At 45.7% G+C, this 26242-nt stretch overlaps 2 protein-coding genes across 7 annotated transcripts in view; one reads left to right on the top strand and one right to left on the bottom strand.

The window, feature by feature from the left end:
• The window catches only part of LOC137542301 (ABI gene family member 3-like), a 336298-nt gene that overhangs the window by 203341 nt on the left and 106715 nt on the right, over window positions 1–26242 (bottom strand). For all 3 annotated transcript variants that reach the window (XM_068264119.1, XM_068264121.1, XM_068264120.1), the window contains exon 2: window positions 17351–17403. The gene's annotated coding sequence lies outside the window, so the exon portion shown is untranslated. The remainder of the gene's footprint in view (window positions 1–17350; window positions 17404–26242) is intronic.
• Window positions 1–26242, top strand: part of LOC137542300 (beta-1,4 N-acetylgalactosaminyltransferase 2-like) — a 135484-nt gene that overhangs the window by 28117 nt on the left and 81125 nt on the right. For 3 of the 4 annotated variants that reach the window (XM_068264113.1, XM_068264114.1, XM_068264117.1), the window contains exons 2-3: window positions 20274–20417; window positions 25593–25693. In XM_068264113.1, coding sequence (XP_068120214.1) covers window positions 20274–20417; window positions 25593–25693 — 245 coding nt within the window. The remainder of the gene's footprint in view (window positions 1–20273; window positions 20418–25592; window positions 25694–26242) is intronic. The other variant, XM_068264115.1, reaches the window with a different exon arrangement.

The raw sequence follows: 26242 nt of genomic DNA on the forward strand, positions 1-26242 counted from the left end.
ATGAACCTAGTAGTTCAGCGGTTCCTGAGGACATACCCAGGCGTGCCCGATCTGCTGTTGAAGGTGCGTCGAGTGTCCAAACATTGTAGAAATTCCAGTACTGCTTCGGGGGCACTCGCCAAGATGCAGGAGCGCTTCAATCTCCCCCACCATCGCTTGCTGTGTGATGTCCCTACGCGCTGGAATTCTACGCTGCACATGCTAGCCCGCTTTTGCGAGCAGAAGAGTGCAGTGGTCCAGTACATGACGGCGCAGTACCGAGGCGCATCCGGCCAGCTGCCAAGCTTCTGTGGATCCGATTGGGCCAACATGTTGGACCTCTGCCAAGTCCTCCAAAATTTTGAGCAATCCACGTTGCTTGTGAGCAGTGACAACTCTTCAGTCAGCATTACCATACCACTGCTGTGTTTACTGAAGAGGTCGATGTTAAAAATCAAGGAAACAGCTGTCATGATGCAACTGGGGGAATCTGAAGGAGAAAACGATCAGCGTGATGGTACCAACATCAGGCCATCCGCCTCAGGGAACGCTGGCCCCAGCAGCTATGACGAAGAAGAGGAGGAGGAACAGCTGGAGTTGGAGCAGGAATTTCATGCCACCACTGACGAGGGCCAGAGCGGTGCACGTTGGACTTCCACAATTCAACGCGAATGGTCAGCAGAAGCAGACCAGGAGGAAGGTGACGACTATGATGCATCACAACAACTATCACAACGCTCACAAGAGGATGATGAGGATTCTGGTAGGACTCTGGCACACATGGCTCAATTCATGCTAGACTGCATTGAACGTGACCCACGCATTGTGCGCATTCTGGACAACACCAATTACTGGGTTTATACCCTTCTGGATCCACGGTACAAACACAATGTTCCAAAACTGCTTGAAGAAAGAGTCAGACAGGTCAAAATGGAAGAATACCAGCAGGCCCTTGTGGAGACTTTAGAGAGGAGATTGACATCCTCCCCCTCCTCTAGCCAGTTGTACGCAGACAGACTGACTTCCGCAAACCCAGGACGACCAGGAGGGCAGCAAACAACGCAAGCCGCAGCTAGTACCCAAAAGGGAATGGTATCGGCAGTGTCCTTGGAGTGGGAAAATTTTCTGACACCCATGCAGCCGCAGCCCACTGAACAGCAAGCGTGCAGATCCACCTCCAACACCGATCGCCTGGAGAAGATGGTCAAGGACTACATGTCAGATGGCGTAGCTGTGTCGAACCATCCATCTGCACCCTTCAACTATTGGGTATCGAAGCTAGACACCTGGCACGAACTGGCAATGTACGCAATAGAGGTGCTGGCTTGCCCGGCAGCCAGCGTTTTGTCGGAACGCTGTTTCAGTGCTGCCGGAGGCATCGTCACAGATCGGCGTATCCGCCTCTCTACAGAAAATGCAGACCGTCTGACTCAAATTAAAATGAATCAATCCTGGATTGGAAATGACTACGCAACACTCCAGGACCCCAACCAAGTAACATGACCAATGAACATCTGGGATGGTGTTGCGTTTCCGGGCCCTGTTTATTGAACCTCTCATCTGTATTACATCTATGACTGCATGGCGGCAAAAAGCATTGCTGCTATATCCGCACGCTTTTTGTCCACATGCAAGGCCTGGGTTGTTGTGTCTCACAAAGCGTGGCCTTCTCCTCCTGCGCCTGCTCCTGTTCCATCACGTCTGCTGCTGCTGGGTTAGCGTTGCCGCGTGGTCCCTGTTTATTGAACCACTTATCTTTATTACATTTATGACTGCATGGCGGTACAAAGCATGCTATCCGCACGCTTCTTGCCCTCATGCAAGGCCTGGGTTGTTGTGTCTCACAAAGCGTGGCCTTCTCCTCCTGCGCCTCCTCCTGTTCCATCACGTCTGCTGCTGCTGGGTTAGCGTTGCCGCGTGGTCCCTGTTTATTGAACCACTTATCTTTATTACATTTATGACTGCATGGCGGTACAAAGCCTGCTATCCGCACGCTTCTTGCCCTCATGCAAGGCCTGGGTTGTTGTGTCTCACAAAGCGTGGCCTTCTCCTCCTGCGCCTGCTCCTGTTCCATCACGTCTGCTGCTGCTGGGTTAGCGTTGCCGCGTGGTCCCTGTTTATTGAACCACTTATCTTTATTACATTTATGACTGCATGGCGGTACAAAGCCTGCTATCCGCACGCTTCTTGCCCTCATGCAAGGCCTGGGTTGTTGTGTCTCACAAAGCGTGGCCTTCTCCTCCTGCGCCTGCTCCTGTTCCATCACGTCTGCTGCTGCTGGGTTAGCGTTGCCACGTGGTCCCTGTTTATTGAACCACTTATCTTTATTACATTTATGACTGCATGGCGGTACAAAGCCTGCTATCCGCACGCTTCTTGCCCTCATGCAAGGCCTGGGTTGTTGTGTCTCACAAAGCGTGGCCTTCTCCTCCTGCGCCTGCTCCTGTTCCATCACGTCTGCTGCTGCTGGGTTAGCGTTGCCGCGTGGTCCCTGTTTATTGAACCACTTATCTTTATTACATTTATGACTGCATGGCGGTACAAAGCCTGCTATCCGCACGCTTCTTGCCCTCATGCAAGGCCGGGGTTGTTGTGTCTCACAAAGCGTGGCCTTCTTCTCCTCCTGCGCCACCCTCCTCCTGTTCCATCACGTGTGCTGCTGCTGGGTTAGCGTTACCGGTCCCTTTTCCTGGAACCTCTTATATGTATTACATTTATGACTGCATGCCGACAAAAAACATGTTACCTGTGCAAAGAAAACAGACATTTCCCGCATTTAAAAGACAGTTTTCCCTTTGAAACTTTAAAATCGATTTTCTCAAAAACTATAAGCTCTTTTTGCTAATTTTTTTTTCCTCTTGTACCCACTCCCAAGGTGCACATACCCTGCAAATTTGGGGTATGTAGCATGTAAGGAGGCTTTACAAACCACAAAAGTTCGGGTCCCCATTGACTTCCATTATGTTCGGAGTTCGGGTCGAACACCCGAACATCGCGGCCATGTTCGGCCTGTTCGGCCCGAACCCGAACATCTAGATGTTCGCCCAACACTAGTGTAGAGCCTCTCACCAGAGACAAGGGCCCTCTGGTGAGAGTAGAGAAGTCAGACAGATCGGGTTCGGCAACAGACAGACAGATGCAGTACAAAATCGGAAGGCAGAGTCAGGAAGATATAAACAGGCAGGGTAGGCAACAAGATCAGATGTGCAAAGGTACAGAATCACTTAGCAAGAGAGTAGTCAGAACGAGCCAGAGTCATATACAAATAATAACAGTAAGGCAATTCTTAAGGTTATTAAACAATTCCTATCATGTGTGAAATCCCCAGTTTCCTCTAGGATCAAAGCACACCGGAACTATCTAAGGATCTGAGCGCTAACACGAAGTATTCGCAAAAGCAGACAGGTTGCGAGTGACATGGCAAGGCTTATGAAGCAGAGGGAGACCCTTCAGGCACGCCCCCAGCGATCAACCAATGGGGAGTGGTGAGCGTCCCCTCTGACGTCAGCCGACCAGCCGGTCAGCTGACGCGCCTCCTCCCCGCATAAAGGTCCTGTCTCCCCGGCAACCCTATGTGCAACTGACAGTTCTGTCCTCGGCGTGCTAGACGCCTGAGGCCCGGAAACGCTGCTAGTCAGAGCGCTAGAGGCAGCTGCGGTGGTAGCGCTGTTCACCACAGCTGCCTTTTCAGCATATGTTACAGTACCCCCCCCCCCTTGAGGCGTGGACTCCGGACACGTCTTACATGGTTTTTCAGGATGTAACTCATGAAATTCTATCCTAAGTTCCTCGGCATGCATGCGATGAAACAGCACCCAAGATCTTTCCTCAGGCCCATAATCCCTTCCAATGAACAAGGTACTGTACCGAGTTCCGCACCCGCCGGGAGTCCAAAATTCTCTTAACTTCATACTCAGGTTCTCCATCAATTATTTCAGGGGGGGTGGGGGGGAGGAATCCACATGCACTACTGAGCCTGCACAGTACAGCCCGGAGGACGTCCGATGACGTCAGCGCGCCTGCGTGACACGCATAATGGAGCGCGGAAGAAGCCCGACCTGGCCGCCGGCCTGGCCAGGTTGGGTCGGCCACCGGAGCCAACCGGGAGCCTGCGGAGTGGCGCCGAGGGCACCTCCTGCCTGCCACGGGCTGGAGGAAGCCCCAGGTAAGTGGATTTCGATTTTTATTTTTAGTGTCCCTGAACCTTCCCTTTAAAAGCTCCCTGCCACTCTTCCAAGGCAGGAAAAGGAGAAGACACCACTGGTAATGGGGAGAACTTAGGTGATCTCCCCATGACCACCTGAAAAGGAGAAAAACCTGAAGAGGAGCTTTTCAGGTTGTTATGCGCAAGAATGAGTCAGGAAGATATAAACAGGCAGGGTAGGCAACAAGATCAGATGTGCAAAGGTACAGAATCACTTAGCAAGAGAGTAGTCAGAACGAGCCAAAGTCATATACAAATAATAACAGTAAGGCAATTCTTAAGGTTATCAAACAATTCATATCTTGTGTGAAATCCTCGGTTTCCTCCCGGATCAACCGCCCCCAGCGATCAACCAATGGGGAGTGGTGAGCGTCCCCTCTGACGTCAGCCGACCAGCCGGTCAGCTGACGCACCTCCTTCCCGCATAAAGGTCCTGTCTACGAGCGCGCGCGAAAGGGCAACCCTATGTGCAACTGACAGTTCCGTCCTCGGCGTGCTAGACGCCTGAGGCCCGGAAACGCTGCTGGTCAAAGCGCTGGAGGCAGCTGCGGTGGTAGCGCTGTTCACCGCAGCTGCCTTTTCAGCATATGTTACAGAAGCATTGACATCAGTTCAGAATTTTTTCAAATCAATGGCTATCATATACGATGATCCAGATATCGCAGTCACTGCTGAGAGGAAACTTAAAAATCTCAGGCAGGGACATAACACCGCTGAGACCTATGCTGCAGAGTTTAGACGGTGGGCAGTATCGGCTAGATGGGGACAGTTTGCCTTATTAGACTGTTTCTTATCAGGGTTATCCGATCCCGTTGCGGATGTAATGCTAAGTCATCCTGAACCTAAGACTGTTGATGATGCAATCTCACTTGCAGTAAGAATAGATCGCCATATTCGTTATCAAAGGCAAGCTCATGGTAGACACTCTGTGAGGTCTGTTCCCGTCACCTCCCGTACACCTTCTCCTCCTCGGGATGAGCCGATGCAGATCGGACATTCAAAATTGTCAGAGGTCGAGAAAAATCGGAGACGGACGGAGGGGCTCTGACTATATTGTGCAGAAAGTGGCCATATAGTACAGAACTGTCCTAAAAAGGCGGAAAACTCTGCCGCCTCGGAGAAGCTAGAGGTACTACCGTAGGCGAGCCAGTGTTACCTCTAATCGATAATCGGTTACTACTCCCTTGTTCTATTTCCTGGAAAGATCAAGTCCGGTCTACCCAGGCATTTATAGACTCGGGTTCAGCTGCCAATTTTATAGATTATGATTTTGTTAAGGAATTGGGCATCCCCCTGCTCCCCTTAGACAGACAGATTGTTCTCACAGCAGTGGATGACTCTCCACTTCAAGGGAGTCAGCTCCTGTATCAAACTCCGGGTTTGCTATGTCACGTGGGGGTATTGCATAAAGAACAAATGCAGTTTTTTGTGCTTAAAATGGCCACTTCCACTGTATTCCTTGGGATGCCATGGCTGCAAAAGCATTCTCTTCAGATAGATTGGAGCTCCGGCCAGTTGTTAAGCTGGTCCTCCTTTTGCTATCATCATTGTATGGAGAAAGTTGCTGTTTGCACCACCAGGATTCAGGCACAATATGCAGAATTTGCTGATGTATTTTGTCCTAAGTCGGCGGACAAACTTCCTCCACACAGAAGTTTTGACTGCCCATTGAGTTAAGGCCTGGTTGTATACAATAATAATACAATACAATAACATTTCTATAGCGCTTTTCTCCCATAGGACTCAAAGCGCTTAGGCTCTTTCAGATTCAGTAATTAGTAGGATGAAGTATTCACACAACAAAAGTTATATTTCTGCAAATGCCAAACTGAACAGGTGGGTTTTCAGTCTGGATTTAAACACGTCCAGGGATGGAGCTGTCCTGATCTGTTGAGGTAAGGAGTTCCAAAACGTAGGGGCAGCATGACAGAAGGCTCTGGGACCAAAAGTTTCCAAGTGGACTCTGGGTATGACTAGATTATTAGAACCTGTTGATCTGAGAATGCGGGGATTGCTACGCAGCTGCAACATATCTTTCATGTATCCAGGGCCTAAATTATTCAGGGATTTAAATGTCAGTAGGCCGATCTTGAATAGGACCCTCCATTCTATAGGTAGCCAGTGAAGGGAGTGCAGGACTGGCGTTATGTGGCAGTGACGGGGTTGGTTGGTTAGCAGTCTGGCAGCAGTATTCTGTATCAGCTGTATGCCCCCTAGAGGTCATTTGTATAACTTGTCCGCTCCTGAAAAACTCGCTATGCAGGACTACATTAAGGAAAACCTCACCAAAGGTTTCATCCGTCCTTCTAAGTCTCCGGCCGAAGCAGGGTTCTTTTTTGTTCAGAAAAAAGACGGTGGGTGTCACAGGAGCCCTGGTGGCTGGAACGCGAAATGCCTTCCAAACGGTTTTAGCACACAGACCATGCAAACTGTGGTCGCAGTCAATGCGCAGAACCCGTTGGGAATTGGCCGCAGACAAACCAGAAGGGAGCCTGTGGGTTACGGAAATACACTTTACACACTATTTCAGGGTATATTTGCCACCACCACTGGTATGGACCAGTGGTCCCTACCGACTGACTGACTGATCCTGCAAATAAAACGGTTAAAACACGCTGTATTCTGTTTAGATCAACAATACAATAGTAGCGTCTCTTCAGAAGTCTGGGTTCAGTTTCTGTGTATGGCTGTATAGCAGGTGTAGCGGAACAGTAAATGACTTTGATAAAGTCTTTATTTACGGGCAATATAAATAATTAATATATACAGAAAATCGTTAAAATCAACAATTATAGAAACATTAATAGCCAGTATGAAATAAAAAGGGAGGAAATACTTAGGGTTTGTGGAAATATGTCTGTTCTGGGAAAAACTTGTAGAGTTCCTTTTGTTTCAGGTCAGAGTTCAGACAAGGTGGATGCCAGCATATCCTCAAGCTGGCACAGATGTGATCAAGATGGAGTTTCAAGGTGGAGGACACTTGCGTTTCAGCCTGTCACTAGTTTTATCACCCATCGCTGCGGGGAGTGGCTATGACAGGCACAAGTCCAACCTCGGGAGGATGGAGCAGGGGCTGTCCCATCCTTACAGACCCTCAGACTGGCAGAATTCTAGTTCGGCTCGTCTTGGGGTGCACGTGGGGGCAGTTAAAACCTATACCGCATATTAACACTCAGCATGATTGTACGAATCCTAGAACATGAAATATGACAGGTCTCTCATGAGAATTTACTCAAACCCATATTGCTATGAGAGTTTAAGGGACAGAGTTCTGGGAATTTCACAAAACCAGCACCGGGACTCATGCTACACTTACCCCACATTTGGCAAAGCTGTCATCTCAGGGACCCCAGAAATATGACAGAACTGGGAAGTTATGGATTATGCTATGAGCCTCAGGTCATTCAGGGTGTGTGCTGGCAACTGGCTTCCCTTTGATCCTTCCCAGGGAGCAAGGTGTCAAGACCTCCCGGGGATTCGTAGCCTGCCTGGCTGAATCTAGGCCTCCTTATCAGAGCTGAAGCATATCCTCTGAGAGGGGCCATTAGCTCTCCAGGGGGCCGGGGAACCAGCTTGTTACAGCTATGTGTTAAACGCAATTAACTTCCTTTCCCAGGACTGTCTTTCTTAAAACCAAAGTTTGTAATTCTGAGCCCTGCAATAGATGTGTGATCGATTGCGGTGATCAGAAACGACTGCTGGATCTGCGATTTTTGTGCGTTTTGGACGACTGGGTGTCGCCTGGTGTCACAGTGGGCTCCGCCCCTGCATAGATTATCGAGAATTGAATAAAATTACCATAAAAAATCGTTACCCATTCCCGTTAATTGACGACTTGTTCTCCCAGGTTACTGATGCAGGTGTCTTTTCTAAACTCGATCTAAGAGGGGCATATAACCTGGTACGCATAAGGGAGGGTGACGAATGGAAGACGGCATTTAACACACCAGACGGGCACTACAAGTACCTTGTTATGCCCTTCGGGTTGTGTAACGCTCCTGCCATCTTCCAGGAGTTGGTCAACGAGATTTTCCGAGAGGTCCTGGGGCGATTCGTCTTGGTATATCTAGACGACATATTGATTTTCTCACTCAGTCTAGCGAAACAGAGGGAGCATGTGAAGTTTGTCCTGAAAAAATTGAGACAGAATTCTTTATATGCAAAAATTGAGAAATGTATTTTTGAAGTGTCGGAAGTTCCTTTCTTGGGGTATATCATTTCAACCTCAGGACTCTCCATGGACCCCAAAAAGGTAGCTGCCATCTTGGAGTGGCCGCAGCCCATGGGGCTGAAGGCACTCCAAAGATTCCTTGGCTTTGCCAATTATTACAGAAAATGTATCAAGGGATTTTCTTCTGTAGTGTCACCTCTCACTAACCTCACCAAAAAAGGAGCTGACATTTATAATTGATCACCTGAAGCACACTCTGCTTTCTCATCTCTGAAGAAATTGTTTTGCTCCGCCCCTATTTTGCGGCATGTGGATGTCACTTGTCCTTTTATAGTTGAGGTGGATGCATCAGAGATTGGGGTTGGGGCTGTACTGTCTCAACACTCGGGTTTCCAGGGCAGATTGCATCCATGTGCCTTCTTTTCACGTAAATTCTCTCCCGCTGATTTTTTGCCCTTCTTAAATAATGGGAAAACGTGGGCTGTACGCCAATCCACTGGGAATCTGCCAGTTGCAAGAGAGTCACAAAAGATAAGATAAAGGGGTTTATCTATAACTGAACTTAAAGGGACTCCGAGCAGTGCCCATATGTATGCTTTTAAGCATACCCACAAGTAATAAATGATGTCCTCTCACCTACCGGCATGTTGTGTGTCAATATTTCCCCCTGGGTTCCCAGTACGCGATTCCATTGAGCTGCATTGAGCAGCCGACACTCTTCAGAAAGTCGCCTTGTGACACGGATATGGATGCCGGATCACGTGTCTGCTTTAGATCCGGCATCCTCCGCGGCTCCCACAATCCTTTGCAGTCACGTCACCAGGCACTGCGAGGGACGCACGTGTTGCACGGCGCACCGCCGCTCCCATGATTCTTAGCGGCTGGTCGTCACCAAGCAGTGCGAGGGACGCAGGTGCGCACTATCGCTCTATCGTTCCCGGCAGCAGCTGAATCAGACAGAGCAGACCGAGCGGCTGATAGCAGGAGAAGCAGCCGTGGTCTCTCTGTCACACAGTGACCAAAACAAATCATTACTCACATTAGGTAATTGACAAATGTTTTTAAATGAATTGGCCCTGCATTCATACCCATATTTACACATATATATATAATATATATATATATATGTGTGTTTATATATATATATATATATATATATATATATATATATATATATATATATATATTCCTTGTTCTTTGCACTTTCCTTGCTCACAGGGAGAGAGAGAGCTGCCAGCAGTGACCCAAAAGTAATACACTGCTGTTTAAAAATCAAAGATGGCGGCCGCGCCATCGATCGTGAATATAACGAAAACTAAAAGGCCTAGGGTGGTGATTTATATATCAATGGAAAGAGGAGAACGAGAGCTTCAAAACGGTATGCAGCTTTCCATACTTAGTGCACTGCTTCTCGGAGTCCCTTTAATTCCTTTAGGACCCGAGGATGCATGCCATCCGGGCCAGGTGCCTTGTCTATTTTTAATTTATTTAGTCTTGCCTTCACTTCTTCCTGCGTTAAGTATTTAATATTACAGTTAGAAGATTGAGACTCTTCTGCCTCTGTAATTTGCAACAGTGCTGTTTCTTTTGTGAAGACAAAAGCAAAGAAAGCATTTAATAACTCTGCCTTACCTTGGTCATCCACCATTGAGTTCCCACCCTCATCCTTTAGGAGTCCTATACAGTCAACCTTTCTTTTTTTAGAGTTAATGTACTTTTTTGGGTTAGATTTGATATCCCTAGTGATTTGTTTTTCAGCTTCAATCTTTGCCTGCCTAATTTCTTTTTTACAATTTTTATTGCACTCCTTATAATTGCTTAGTGCAGCCTCGGTCCCCTCCTGTTTTAAGACCTTATAGGCATTCTTTTTCCTCTTCATTTTATCTTTAACCTTTCTATTCATCCATAGAGGCCTTTTTTTATTCCTAGATATTTTGTTTCCATATGGGATATACATACTACAATATTGATTGAGTATAAATTTAAAAGCTTGCCATTTCCCTTCAGTGTCTTCAGCTTGTAGTACATTATCCCAGTTCACCAAACTTAGTGCCTGCCTAATTTGATTGAACCTTGCTTTTCTAAAATTCATAGTTTTAGCTGCCCCGTGGCCTATCAGTCACCAGATCAAACGTTATCATGTTGTGATCACTATTTCCCAACTGTTCTATAACCTGCACATTTGATACATTATCTGGTCTATTAGAAATGATCAGATCCAGTAACGCATTCCCCCTAGTTGGTTCAGTTACCATTTGAGTCAAGTAATTGTCCTGTAGTGCTGCCATAAATCTGCTGCTTTTACCAGAATGGGTAGCCTCAATACTCCAGTCAATGTCTGGAAAGTTGAAGTCGCCCATAATTATGACCTCATTTTTACTTGCAGCCTTTTCAATCTGCTGTAGTAATCGCAGTTCTGCAGCTTCATTAATAAGAGGTGGCCTGTAGCATACCCCAATAAACAATTGGCAACTTTTATTTCCACCATGAATATTTACCCAAACGAACTCCGATTTTGCACTGCATCTGTCTGTCTGTTGCCAACCCGATTAGTCTGACCACTCTACTCTCACCAGAGGGCCCTTGACTCTGGTGAGGGGCGCTGTACTGTTAGTACCCACCAGCTCCTCTGGTGAGGTATAGATAAACCTGTCAGTACTACTATTGCACCAATCACAATACTTGCTATTGCTGTCACATCAGCTGTCTGATATACCTGCATTATAGGTGATTCTGCAGATCACCATATAATCAGGTATATATCTGCATTATAGGTGATACTGCAGATCACCTAATAATCAGAATTCTGTTTCTTGCTGACACAAATCGTTACAGACAGTCCCTCTTTGAGAACCCAGTCCCCCTCTTTGAGCACACAGAGGGACAAGAGGTGGCACATGGGGAACAGAGGAGTCCAAGAGGTGGCACAGATGGACAAGAGGTGATACAGTGGGGCACAAGAGGTGGCACAGAGTTTACTGAGAGGACACACAAAAGGTGGCACAGGGGAACATAGGGGCACAGAGGGACAAGAGGTGGCGCACAGGGAACAGAGGAGTACAAGAGGTGGCACAGAGGGGCACAAGAGGAGGCACAGGGAGAACAGAGGGGACAAGTGGTGGCACAGGAGGAGAAGATGGAACAGGGGGAACATAAGGGGGAAAAAAGAGTGACAAGAAGTGGCACAGAGGTACAACAGGTGACAAGGGGATACATTGGGGACACACTCAGACAAGAGGTTGCATTGGGGAATACGGGGACAGGAGGTGGCATGGGGAACAGAGGAGCACAAAAGGCAGCACAAAGGTAAAAAAAAAGGGGCAGTGGGACATGAGGTGGCACATGGGGAACAGAGGAGCACAAAAGTGTCACAGAGGGACACGAGGTGGTACAGGGTTTACATAGAGGCCACAGAGGGATAAGAGGTGAGGTGGCACAGGGGGGACATATGGGGCACAGAGGGGCAAGAGGTGGCACACTGGAAACAGAGGAGAACAAGAAGTGGTACAGGGTTTGCTTAGAGGACACACAGGGATAAGGGGTGGCACAGGGGGAACATAGGGGGTACAGAGGGACAAGAGGTTGTACAGGGTTTACATAGAGGACACACAGGGATAACAGGGGGGAAATAGAGGGCACAGAGGGACAAGCGGTGGCACACTGGAAACAGAGGAGAACAAGAGGTGGTACAGGGTTTGCTGAGAGGACACACAGGGATAAGAGGTGGCACAGGGGGAACATAGGGGGCACAGAGGGACAAGAGGTGGCACATGGGAAACATAGGAGCACAAGAGGAGGCACAGGGGGAACAGGGGGGGGGGAGGAACCCTATTTATTGAAGTTGGCCTTCCACCATGTATAATAGTCAGAAAAAAAATGCCTGTGCTTTGAGATGAAACTCGGGGAGGGGGGTGGGGGGTGTCTGCAAATAATTAGCACCGGGTGTCAAATACCCCAGGTATGCCACTGTCTCAGTCTCTCTTCTAAGGCCTACTTCCCTGCATCCTAAAATAGGAGAGTAGTGGCAGGCAGCAGAGATGAACAGTTTCACCTGATACAGGACTACACTGTAACTCGCTCTGTACTCCCTGGTTCTCTTGCACATCAGATACAATGAACATGCAGGATATCAAGGCACGCTGAGAACGCTTTACCACCACTAGAGGGCGGATCCAATAGGAGACCCGAAGACCTGACAGTGTCGCCCAGCCCTGGATCAGGTAAAGCACCTATGCTGGCACTACTGTGCTATTAGCATGATGGAGCACATGGCCGGGCCGAGGCAGAGGCAAGAGAGGCTCCAGGCTCAGGGCGCAGTGTAGGAGAGGGCACACAACTCACTCAGCTATCATTCCCATATTGTGTTTGAAGCAGAGAGAAATAAGAAAAGGGGATACATGGCAGTAATTGCAAGCTGTATAACTATAGTTAGAAGATACAGCTGGCACACCATCAGGTTCTGGGCGCTTGATGCTGTGAAAAGGCAGTGTCAATTTTAATCACAATGTAGTCAGGTACATCAGCACACCAGCCGTAGTTAGGATGCAACGCACGTTTATTGTGCACTATTCCACATAATAATCTGACAATTGTTTCGGGGGCCGCTCAGGGTCCCCCTTTCTCAAGGCATGTGGCATACTACTTTAACTACTTTGGCCTCCTGGACGTACTAGCTACGCCCAGGAGGCCATGTGCGCGTCCGCGTGCTCCCGGCCACAGTTTGTTAGCCTGGCAATCAGTGAATTGGGCTATGGTGCCCGATCACTGATTCCTCTCCCCCGCAGAAAAAGCGACAGCTTCTCTCAGAAGCTTCGGTTTTTCTGGCTGTTGCGTCCCCCATGCGTCTCTCTAAGCATATGTTACGCTTAGAGTGACGTCATGTAAACAAACTCATGGCCGCCATCTTGTGGCCAAAAAGTAATACTACAACTAAAACTAAAAAAAATAAAAATCAACACACATTTACATTATAAACCTATTGTTTACATCCCACCCTCCCAAAACTACCCAAATAAAATGTTTAATAAAAAAATAAAAAAAAAACATTACAATAAAAAAAAACATGTAAATATTTACCTAAGGGTCTAATTTTTTTTAAATATCAATGTGAAGATGAAATATGTCTATATTTTTTTTATTTTAAACTTGTAAATAGTGATAGATGCAAAACGGAAAAAATGCACCTTTATTTCCAAATAAAATATTGTCGCCATACATTGTGATAGGGACATAATTTTAACGGTGTAATAACCGGGACATATGGGCAAATACAATACGTGAGTTTTAATTATGGAGGCATGTATTATTTTAAAACTATAATGGCTGAAAACTGAGAAATAATAAATTTTTCCAGTTTTTTTCTTATTCTTCCTGTTAAAATGCAATTACAGTAAAGTGGCTCTTAGCAAAATGTACCCCCCAAAGAAAGCCTAATTGGTGGCGGGAAAAACAAGATATAGGTCAGTTCATTGTGATCAGTAGTGATAAAGTTATAGGCTAATGAATGGGAGGTGAAAATTGCTCGGATGCATAAAGTGAAAACGACTGAAGGCTGAAGTGGTTAAGCTAGATAACTAGAGATTAAGGTGTTGGGGAGTTTGGGGGCCCTGGGGCGCTTCTTAGTCTAATAGCAATCAGTGTGTGATGACTGGGGTGGGAGGGATGGAGGGAAGCACTTTGGTGTCTCAGCCTTGGGTGCTGGAGGATCTTGTCGCGGCTCTGATGGAGCAGGAGAGGGGAGCAGTGAAAACAATGAGATGGGGGGGGGGCAGTTCAGGTGTAGCCTGTGTGTCCCGGCTCTGATGGAGCAGGAAAGAGGAGCATTGAAAACAATGAGATGAGGGGGGGGGGGGGGTCAATTCAGGTGTAGCCTGTGGGTAAATATATATATATTCTCCTGGTCAGCAGCTAGAGATGGTATGTTGCTGCTGACTCAGGAGCGTTAGGCAAGCTGGCAGGCAATTGGGGGAGAGCTGCTGTGTGTGAAGGTGGGGAGAGGTAGTGGATGCGAGCAAGTACTATTATTGGTTGCTAAAGCAACCAAGATGCGCGGCAGCTGGGCGGAGTTTCAGCACTCGTGCGGCGAGCGCAAAGACTGGGGCGAGGAGAGCCGTTGAGGTAAACTGGTTTTAACCAGTTTACCTGTGGCACAGTTGTCAGTCTGGCGGCGATGACAGGAGCGGACGGACCGGAGAGAGAGAGCGGCTCTGAGGGGACCCGGAACGGATAACAGGAGCGCACAAACTCCTGCTATGAGAGAGAGAGAGGAGCCTTCTTCCCTCCTCAGCACACAGTCGCCAGTAGAGGAACAGACTCCGAACCCGGACAGGCCACACAGCTAAGCATATGAAGGAATGGAATGGAAAACAGCGGGGAAACAGAAAACAGACAGAGTAGTCAGATCTAAGTATACAGTGGACAGTCATAAATGTCAGATGAGTATGAGTGACGCTACTTCTACATGCCACAGTCAAAATCCAGAGCAATAGAAAGATAGACAGAGACAGAATTCCGTGTTAGTTGCCAGAAGGGAGTGACAGTTAACAGCAGAATTAAGGAATTATTTTCCTCTGATTAGTGTGGCGAAACAAGATCTGCCTGTATAATATGAACTTAAGGAAACAGTACACCTTTAACATCCTGAACAGGTTAATTATAAAGTATAACACTGTTGATGTATGAGGAATTAGGACTGTATCCAGGTTACAAGCCAGTATATTTTGAACTATGTTGCCAGAAAGTGTATGGCCTTCCCTATAACCCCCAATTGATATGTAGCTCAGCCGCCAGACTGTTCTTTTGTTTCATGGACACTTTGCCTGCTAAACAGTGTCATATCCTATTCCTCAGTCCCTGCTAGATGTGCCTGGTCAGTGAAATGTATGTATTTCTATGGATGCTCTACTGAGATGAAATTCCTGTAAGAAAAGAAAAGAGAGAAAAAGTGAAGTCAAGGGAATTTATCAGTGAAACACTTTTGGATAACTTACCAACAAAAAGGGAGATTGTGTACTGAGTTACCTTGGAACCAGTTGAAGAAGAGGAATTAAAGTTTTTGGAAAATAGCATCTAGTAAAGAGAAGAAATCAACCATTTGTTTATGCTCTGTTGTTACATTTACTTTTGTGGAACCCCAGCCTATGCGGAATCTAAAGAAAGAAAGAATGAGCCCCTGACTACCCGAGGACAATATCATTGATTTCTAGCTTATTTTATTTCCCTATTTGTTTTTTACATTTCTTTTATTATTTAATTTGATTTCTTTTATTTCATTTTCTTTGTGTTTATTTTGTTTTTTATTTTTTTTAAGGTCACTCATTTCTGGTGAATCTCCAAGATAAGAATATAGCCACAAAGGAAGGAATCTGAGATGTTCCATAACTGAAAGATTGAAAGTTGCTCAAATACCATACACAAGCTATTTTAACCACTTTACCCCTGCGCGTACGTATTTCTCCGCCCCTTTTTCCATCCTTTAAAAACCAGGGACGGAGAAATACGTACTTTCCGCGTTCCCAACGCTGCCCGCGCTTCCGCTCGTAAACACGCCGCCCGCCGCTAGTAAAACCGCCGCCGCCCGCTCGCCCAGAGATCAATGAACGGGAAAATCCATTCCCGTTCGTTGATCTAAGCCCCGCAATGATCAGCTGCTCTCCTATGGGCAGCGCGATCATTGTGAGAAAAAACTCACGTGTCCAGCCTCCTTATACTTCCTCCGAGCTTCCGGAAGGACGCTTGGAGGTCGCATTAAAACAAAAAGTTACTGTGGCCATCTTGTGGCCAAATAGTAAACTACACCCTACACATTTTTCACATACAAATAAATGACTTTTACACATAAAATTAACTCATTACCTCCCACACTCCCCATTTTTTTTTTTTTGTAATTAAAAAAAAATTAAAAATTTACAATTAAAAAAATACATAAATAGTTACCTTAGGGACTGAACTTTTTAAATATTTATGTCAAGAGGGTATAACACTGTTACTTTATAAACTATGGGCTTGTAATTAGGGATGGACGCAAAACTGAAAAAAATGCACCTCTATTTCCAAATAAAATATTGGCGCCAAACATTGTGATAGGGACATAATTTAAATGGTTTTATAACCGGGACAAAAGGGCAAATACGTTTCATGGGTTTTAATTACAGTAGCATTCATTATCTAAAAACTATAATGGCCGAAAACTGAAAAATAATTATTTTTTTCCCCACATTTTTCCTATTTTCCCATTAAAACACATTTAGAAAATAATAATTCTTGGCATAATGTCCCACCTAAAGAAAGCCTAATTAGTGGCGAAAAAAACAAGATATAGTTCATTTCATTGCGATAAGTAATAATAAAGTTATAGACGAATGAATGGAAGGAGCGCTGAAAGGTGAAAATTGCTCCGGTGCTCAGGGGGTAAAACCCCTCAGTGGTGAAGTGGTTAAAGTGGACCCAAATTAAAAATACAAGATTTCAGAAATAAAATCTATTTTCTAAATTATAATAATAAATAGCAGATTTTTTCAGCTGCACGATGACAAATATAAAATATTCTACATTTATTGGAGGAACCCCTCCCTGCCTTTCATATTTCCGGGACAGAATCCGGCAAACTGGTGGAGTAGGTGGTGTCCAGCAAAGGAGGAATTGCTAATGGCTGCCACCTGTATAACACTAGCTATCAAAAGAGAAGGCTGAAAAGCATGCACTGAAATGCTCATAGGCTTAAAGGAGTGTTTATTTATCTTTGTATGTGTCAGAGTGGTGCAACCAAATATTTTGAATTAAAAAAATGTTTGGTTTGGGTACGCTTTGAAAGGTTTTGCTGAGCAATTTAGCTTGGACTTGGTAGCAAGGGACAGAAACTGATTAGGACTGGAATTGCTGAGTAGACCTAATCTTACCCAAACTCCAAGCTGAGAAGCTATAGTTCTATGGTATATGTGTGGTGAATACTAGTTTATGAATGTAAGCATAGGTTGAGACAGGTGTATAGTACATACTTGTAAGAATTCTTTAACTTGAACTTCCTTCCCCAGCTTTACCGATGCGCCGGCTGTGAAGAAAAGAACATAACATTGATATATGTGTGTAAACAAAATAGAAATATTGTGAATTAATTTCTTTAGTAAGATATTTAACTTTTTGACCATATGTTTCGGTCACAAATAAATCCTTGACATTTTAATTTATGTCAGTGTCTGGTGGATTCCTCTCAGTCAGGCAGGAATAAGAGTCAAAACAGGTTACACAGGTTTTAGGGGTCACTTAATATTCAGCAAGCCAATGTACACACACTACATATACACCTAGATTATCATCCCCTTTAGCCAAATGTAACCACTTAAGGACCGGGCTGTTTCGCTCAGATCTGTGCTGCGTGGGCTCTCCAGCCCGCAGCACAGATCGTGGTAAAGGCAGGGCGATCAGACTTCCCCCCCTTCTTTCCCCACTAGGGGGATGACCTGCTCGGGGGGGTCTGATCACTGCCGCTCCGTGTGGCTGAGAGGGGGCTCCTCAAAGCCCCCCTCCGCAGCGCGATTTCTCCCTCCCTCCCCTTCCCTACCTCTCCCTACCTCCCCCTCCATGGGCGGCGCAGGACGGAGATTCGTCCTGCGCCGCCTCTAATAGGCTTCAGCCTATCACACGGCGGCAATCCCCGGCCAATCAGAGGCCGGGGATCGCCGATCTCCTTTACAGCGCTGCTGTGCAGCAGCACCGTACTGATGTAAACAGCGGGGATTTTTTCCCCGCGTGTTTACAGTTAGCCTGCGAGCCTCGATCGGAGGCTCGCAGGCTATTCACGGAGACACCCTCCGAGAACTGACATGGAGCGGCCGTTTCCATGTAAAACCACAAACGACCAGCCGCCGCCTATCAGCGTTAGCTGGTCGTTAATCTACCTTAACTGCAGTGTGTGCTGATTCATGGCTAAAGGTATTATTAACCCCTATGGGACATTACTTTGCTGAATGTTCATGTTCATGTTACACTAGCGAACTTGTTTATTGTTAGCAATCTTAGCATCACGCTGCCTGTGGAGGCTGTTTGTTCCAAGGGGTATTGTGTTGTTCCACCCCACTGTATGTCATTTTGTATACTACTGTTTTTTTATGTATATGAGCTTGTCTGCCCTATGGGGCTTTGCTAATCCACTTTAATACATATCTTTATGCAATTTACTCTGGCTGGTGTGCGAGTCATTACTTTATATGTCTATGTAGGACTACTTATGCAGTCCGATTTACAGACTCAGCACCCATTTTCTTGTGCTATATGTTTTATGAATGAAACAGGTGTGCAAACCTTCCTTATTCAATTTGAAAGGTGAGCTTCCAAAATATTTTATCTTCCTTCCTCATTTGTAAATGGTGCGTCTGTAATAATGTCTTATGCTTTGAGTAAATCTCTCAAAAATTGCATGGTGTGTACCACACCATGCAATTTTTTTAGAGATTTACTGTCAGATCGATTATTTCCAACTTGTCCTTTCTTATTACCGATTGATTTTTCTATCGATTTTCCGTTTGTTATAATTTAAGTAGGCCTCAGTTTTATGTAAAAGGCTTGCCCGCAGAGTATGCCTTTAAAATAAATAGAGTTTCTTGTGATTCAGGCAGAAGCATCTCGGTGTCTGCGTGTAGCAGATGATACACGCAGATACCGAGAACATGTTCCTGAAAGAAGGCCACAGGCCTACACTGACCTCAACACGTACACCACAAGAACAATCAACATAGGCCATGTTTACCAAAATACCAAATTCCAGTAAGTAAGGGAAAAGTGACATTAAATATTAATCGAGTAGGTGGGTATTATGACACCACGAGGGGGTTCAGCCAATAGTCTGGTCTGTGGGAGGGCGAAGATGAGGTCACCTTTAACTCTTTCCTAGTCGGTATTAAAGACCCAGGACGGGCAGACAGAGGGCATTCTGTCTCTGATTCCTGCTCTGCTTCCTACTTCATGCTACCTAGATGCTGACTAGGACCTCTAAGTATCTTTATTCTATATGTAATCTGATATAATGTATGCTGTACACAGGTAGTCTAGATGTAACTTAGAATAGATCTAAGAAGACCTGATTACAGTCGCTAGGAAGGTAATCAAGAGCTGTAACGCCAAGAACTTAAAGAGAACCAGAGATGAAGCAACCTCATGTATTTTACCTTATAAATCAGTGGGAACATGACAGTAAACACCTAATCTGCTCTTTGTTACATTGTTCTCTGTTTAATTTGCCTGTTATCACCTCTAAGATAAGAATCCCGACTAAGCAGTCGGTCTGGCTTTGCTACAGAATAATTATAGCTGAGACTGTGTTCTTTGCTGTCTTCAAGTCCAAGCCTGCCCCCTGCTGGCTTTGCTCAGGAATCATTATAGCTGAGTCATTATAGCAAAGCCAGAATCAATGCTCAGTCCGGGATTCTTATCTCAGCTAGATAACAGACACTTTTAGCAGTGAGGATGGAACAGAGAGCATGGTAAATGTTTTCTCTAATGTTCCCACTGATTTCTATGGTAAAATACACAAGGGTGCTTCGTCTCTGGTTCACTTTAAACATGAAGATTGGCTTGGCTAGGATATGATGAGCTGTATCTATCTGTATTTCTGTTTCCTGAATAAATAACGTGGAGAATTGAAGAAGCCTGAGAAAGTCTATCTCCTGCTTGCTGTGATGAGTCGTGTGTGCAACTCTTGCTGATGAGTTTGCTGGTGCCGGAAAAAAGGTGATTTAGAACAGTTTATAGCACCGTTCACTTCTATAAAAAATTGTTCGAAAAATCGATTGGAAATCAGATCAGACATGTTGGAAATAATCGACCTGACATAAATCTGTCAGAAAATTGTATAGTGTGTACCTAGCATTAATTTAGGGCTATAATTAGTAAGCAAGTATATTGTTTTATGTGTCTGTGTTCTAGTGTTGTGGTCTTCCAGAAGAACACATGTGCCTGCCAGCCAATGGAAAAAGGGCAGGTCTATCAACTCAAGGAATTTGTGCCTGCTGATGATTTGATGTTGGTTACGGAGAGACGTAAAAAGGAGTATGAACACTTAAAGAAAAGGTATTTCCAATGGGAGGACAACAGAGGGGTTCTCAGTGCTCAAGTTCCTGTTTATGTTAAAGCGGAATGAAACTCAGCATTTCTTCTTTGCTCTAATAAATTATTTACAGTAGGGATGGGATGACGAATTCAGCAATTGCCATTTACCGCTCGCCGAATCCCGACGCTGCGTCCCCGCGCTTCCGCCGATCCCCCCGCTTGCCCTCCTCCGTCCCCCCGCACCTCCTCCACTCGCCCCCCTGCATTGTTAAGAAGTATCTGCTCACCTATCCAGACAGAGCAGAGTGCAGAGCGGCAGACCTCTCGCTGACTTCCTTGTTTCCCCTAGTGAACGGCTTTTACTATTACGTCATCAGTAAAAGCCAGTCCGGCCACTAGAGGGAACGGAAGTATGGAAGAGGTCTGCCGCACTACCTATACTGAAGACCCCTATACCTTGCCAGGGCTGTGGAGTCGGAGTCGTGGAGTCAGGCAATTTTGGGTGCCTGGAGTCGGAGTCTGGAAAAAATGCACCGACTCCGACTCCTAATGAATTTGTAACTGTAATTAAAATAGAAAATATGATAAAATGTTCTATTTCTCAGATAATAGTCATTAAAAAGAATGTGTATATATATAGTATATATACAGTAATAGCTGTGCTTAGTCCACAAAAATGAAATAAACCAATCAAAATTAGTTGCTTGCGCTGCTTTAATAAAGCAGTCCCCGTATTTTTAAGGTCAGATATACAGTACATATCTGATTGTGACTGTATATATGTGTACACAGGAATCTCTTATATATACTAAATAACATCTATGCTGTAAGAATAAAGCCTGATGTGTAGCCGTGTCACTAATAGAGATGGTCAACGAGATGGAAATAATTCTGCATTGATGCTGGTTTATGCAAATGTATGCACTCCCTTTGCTGATGAAATCAAATAATTTGATATGTTGTTAAAATTTGGTTTGGTGACTACAAATTAAAGGGTAACAGACGGATGAAAAGTTTTATACATACCTGGGGCTTCCTCCAGCCCCCTTCAGGCTAATCAGTCCCTCGTTGTCCTCCACCACCCGGATCTTCTGCTATGAGTCCTGGTAATTCAGCCAGTCATCACTGTCTGGCCGCATGCCGCTCCCACAGCCAGGAACATTCTGCACCTGCGCAATAGTGCTGCACAGGTGTAGTATGCTCCTGGCGGCGGAGTGTGTGCATGCGCACTACGCCCGACTGGCTCAAGTACCTGGACTCATAGCAGAAGATCCAGGTGGTGGAGGAGGACAACGAGGGACTGATTATCCTGAAGGCGGCGGGAGGAAGCCCCAGGTATGTATAAAACTTTAATTTCATCTGTCTCAGGTTTACTTTGTTACACAGTAGTACTATACTCTACACATGCACTCCCCACAGAGCTGCAGGGAATCCACTGAGAATGCTGTGCACATTGAACACAGAGGTGTTGTCTGTTTACAATCTCCTCATTCCCCTGCAGAGTACCTGCACATCATTCTTACATGTACCCACACTTACATTGCCTAGGGCCTGATAGATGTTCTTTGTTCCGGTTTGTACCTTTTACAAGTACTCTTACCAAGGACTAGTTTTAGTCTAAAGGGAATAAATATAGTAGTCTACATATCCTTCTCACTTCAGTTGTCTTGTAAAATTCCTAAGCGTTGGCAGTTAAGAGACGAATTTCATGTTACATACTTTTAATCAACAAAATTGTAATATGCAAATTAGAGGAGTCGGAGTCGAGGAGTCGGAGTCGGTGGAATCCTAAACTGAGGAGTCGGAGGATTTTTGGACCGACTCCACAGCCCTGTTTGCTACTCATACTGAAGGCACACGTACCTTCCGATCTGAGAGCTACCAATATTGAAGGCACATATACTTAGCTAGCTATACTGAAGGCACCTTTACCTCGCTACCTATACTGTGGATACCTATGCCTGGGTACCTATACTGCGGATCGCACAATTCGTGTGTGCAGGATAAGTTAAATTGGTGATTGAAAAGGTTTGAGATATTCGAGAACCTTTTTAGAGTCGTTTTCGGATTCAAAGAAATTGTGGCTTCGTCCCATCCCTAATTAACAGCATATTACATACTACCGTAGCCTGCTGTCCTAGCTTCAAAGAGCCTTCACCTAGAACTGACCTGCTGTAACTCCTAGATGTATATAATATTCCATAAACTGCTATATGTGTCATATTTCCTGTGTTGCCAGGCCCTCCAAACTCACAGAGCATGCTGGGCTTTGCCTGGCGCTGGTACTGAGAAAGTTTCAGAACATTCTGAGGAAAGGGCTGCCAGTTAGGCAGTCCGAAAGTGCCCTGATGATAGAGATATCTGTGAGATAGAGCCCATATATGGTTAGATATGATTTTTGGGGAGGACTCATCTAATGTTCTAAGGGGGTGTGCGATTCCCGCCCTCACTCCCTCCTACTGGATCAGGGGTATAAGAATGGCAGAGGACCCAAAATCAATGTCCTCCATTTTGAAACATCATTCAGATTACATCCTTGCCAGCTTGAGGACATGCTGGCATCTAGCTTGTTTGGGCTTTGCTACTGAACTGAAACCAAGAACTTTGTGAGTTTTCCCAGAAGGACATATTTCCACAAACTCTAAGTATTTTCTCCCTTTTATTTTCATACTGGCTATTAATGTTTCTATAATTGTTGATTTTCATGATTGTCTGTATTTATTAATTATTTATATTGCGTTTTAATAAATGACGCTAACGTCATTTGTTTATTCAGCTACCCTGCTATTCAGCCGCACAAACTGAACCCTGACTTCTGAAGAGTCGCTACTATTGTTGCTAGCTAGACAGAATAGCGTGTGTTTAACTGTTTTTATTTGCAGGTCTAGAATCAGCCAGTCAGTGGGCTCCTCTGTCCCATGGTAACAGAGGTGGTGGCAGTTATACCCTGAAATAGTGTGTAATTTATAATTACCGTAACTCACAGGCTCCCTTCTAGTCGGTCTGCTGCCAAAATTCCAGCGGGTTTCTGCGCACCGATTGAGACCACAGCTTGCATGGTCTGCGTGCTGAAACCGATTGGAAGGCATTGTGCGGTCCGGCCACTAGGGGTCCTGTGACAGTGACCCTACCATACCCGTGAAGGAATCATACTTCATTACACCAGGCTTCATTTTTCCAGTCTTGCCTACAGCTCTGCTCACAGCCTGAGCTTTCTGTTCTTTCTCGACAGGATGGAAACCCAACTTGGTTTAATGTTTTGTGAATTCTAAGATAAGCTTCTCCCCACAGTTGTAAAGATTAACTATCTGAATGACTGCCGCATTTCTATCAGCTTGAATCTGTCTGGCCATTTTTTCTGTTAAGGTACCCATACGCTAAGTCACTTTCCCGGCAATTCGATCACTGTGATCGAATCTGCTGTGTAAATTGTTGACCGATTTTCATCTGAAATCAATCAATTTAGTCGATCTGTCCAGGCCGAAAATTTTGCTTGATCGTTGCCGGGTCAGGATCGCGTCGTTAGCAGCGTTCAATTCGGCGATGACCGACACAGCAAAGCATCATCTGTCCGCCGGCGAGAGTCCCTGGGTCCGTGCTCTCCCTTTCTCTGGCTGGTCTTCTTCTCCATCTCCTCTTCACTTCTTGTCCTGTGAGAAGGGGAAGTTCAAACAGTAGAGCACCTTCTACTGTTTGAAGTTCCCTCGGGACAGGAAGTGAAGAGAAGATGGAGAAGAAGGCCAGCCGGAGAAAGGGACAGCACTGATCCAGGGATTCACGCCGGCTGACACGTGATGTACTTGCTGCTGGCCAGTGGAGGCGAGGCAGCGGCATCTCCACAGGTTGTCAATTGATTTCATGCTGAAATCGATTCAAAATCTGTGTGCAGTGTATGGGCAGCCATTAGATCCCTCTGTGATCAGATTCGATCAGAGAGGGATCTATATGTTGGTCGATTTGGTGGCAATCGACCAATGTATGGAAGCCTTTAAAGTAAACTTGATGGGGATTTTTACTTACCTGTGGCTTCCTCCAGCCCCCTGTAGTCTGTCAGCTCCCAGGGTGTCCTCTCGGTTTGATACATTGTGCTGTTGCAGTCAAATTAGTCCATGGCCCAGGGGTACTGCTCATTCGGTGTTCCGGGCCGCTCACCTCCTTGATCACGCATCAAAGTTACATGTCTGTACAGTATGCTCCTGTCCTAGGGAGTGCAATCAGGGAGGCACACGGCAAGGAAAGCGCATGTGCAGTAGCCCACAACTCAGTCCATCCTGCGCTTTAACAGGGGTGACAGCAGCACAGTGGAGGGAAAGTTGAAAACAAAGAGGAAGCTGATAGACTACAAGGAGCGGGGAAAAAGTCCCAGGTAAGTATAAATCAAATTTTTCCCCTCGTCTCAGGTACACTTGGCCGGATCTACACTGTAAGTGCTTTTGTGAGCGCTTGCGTTTGATTAGCACTTGCTGAGCACTTGTTAAAATCATTTCCATTCACTTTCATTAAAATCGCAGTAGAACTTGCATAAAAATCAGTGTGATTGCCTCGATTGCGTATGCAAAAAACGTACACGATCACCACAATTTTAATGAACGTGAATGTTTTTTTAACAAGCGCTAAGCAGGCATGAATCAAACACAAGCGCTTATACAGTAGTGTTGATCCAGCCTCACTCTCTCATCAGCAAAGCATTTCTGGCGGCAGAACTGCATCTTCCTGGATTTTTTTTTTCATTTTTCGCACCACTTTGAGCTCAACTAGAAACATTTGTGCGTTTGAATCCCACATCAGAAGTCACAGAAATATGAAAATTAGCCTATCTGACATCAACAAGCATATTGTGGACACAATCACTGAGGTCACAATTGTCCCCATTCTGGTGCCTGAATAAAAAGTGAAACTCCTGATCTCTATCTGCATGAATGTACTCACAGATGAAGCAAGTGCTTAGTGCCTGACTTGGGCGCTGCTATAGAACTTGTGCTATAGTATGCACTCTGAATTACTTCTCCCTCCAAGTTGGTATAGCTCTGGAAATTTGAGCAGCAGCAGGGTAAGCAGTCATTTGGCTCACCCTGCACCCAACTTACCGGCGGTGTATACATACCTACGCATGCACAGAACATCTGACGCATGATTGGCTGATTAGACAATTACAATGTATGAATTACTATTATTTTTTTTTTATTTTTTTTGCAGAGGGAAGATTCATAGAGTTATTGTAGCTCCCTCTAATTCCCCTCTGAGATATCCCATCCATGGGGTTCAGGTGATGCCGCTGCATACAATCCTGCTACCAGGTAACATCAATATCCATTAATTATTATTTACACAGCTCTGTTTAACTCTTACACAGAGGTAAATATGCTAGCTTGGGCCCTGGGATAGTTCATAAAGGAACTGTGACCGTGCAAATTGAAATCTGCGCTCTGTTTTGATGGCTATCTGGCTGCCAGGGCGTAGATTTTAATACACGATGCCGTGCATTCTCGCCGCTTTCATCACTCTTGACAATCTCGCCGCTGTCTCCCTGCCACAGCTCACTCACTCTGCTGTCTCTAGAACGGCAGAGCCCTGTGAGCGGGTGAGGAGCCGATTTAATTGGCTCCTAACCCTGTCTATCAATGTAAGCCGTTCCCATTGGCCTACATTGATAGGCAGGGTCAGGAACCAATGAAAGCGGCTCCTGACCGTCTCACAGCAGGAACTCTGCCACCATAGAGACGGCAGAGTGGGTGGCTGAGATTCCCAGCGTGCAGCATGGACGGCAGTTGCGGCGGGTATATGCGGCAATTCGTCGGTATTTGTTGTTATTCCGACGTTTCTTCTACCAGCGGTCTCTCGTCCTA

This window comes from Hyperolius riggenbachi, chromosome 12 (genome assembly GCF_040937935.1).
Source record: "Hyperolius riggenbachi isolate aHypRig1 chromosome 12, aHypRig1.pri, whole genome shotgun sequence".
Classification (NCBI taxonomy): domain Eukaryota; kingdom Metazoa; phylum Chordata; class Amphibia; order Anura; family Hyperoliidae; genus Hyperolius; species Hyperolius riggenbachi.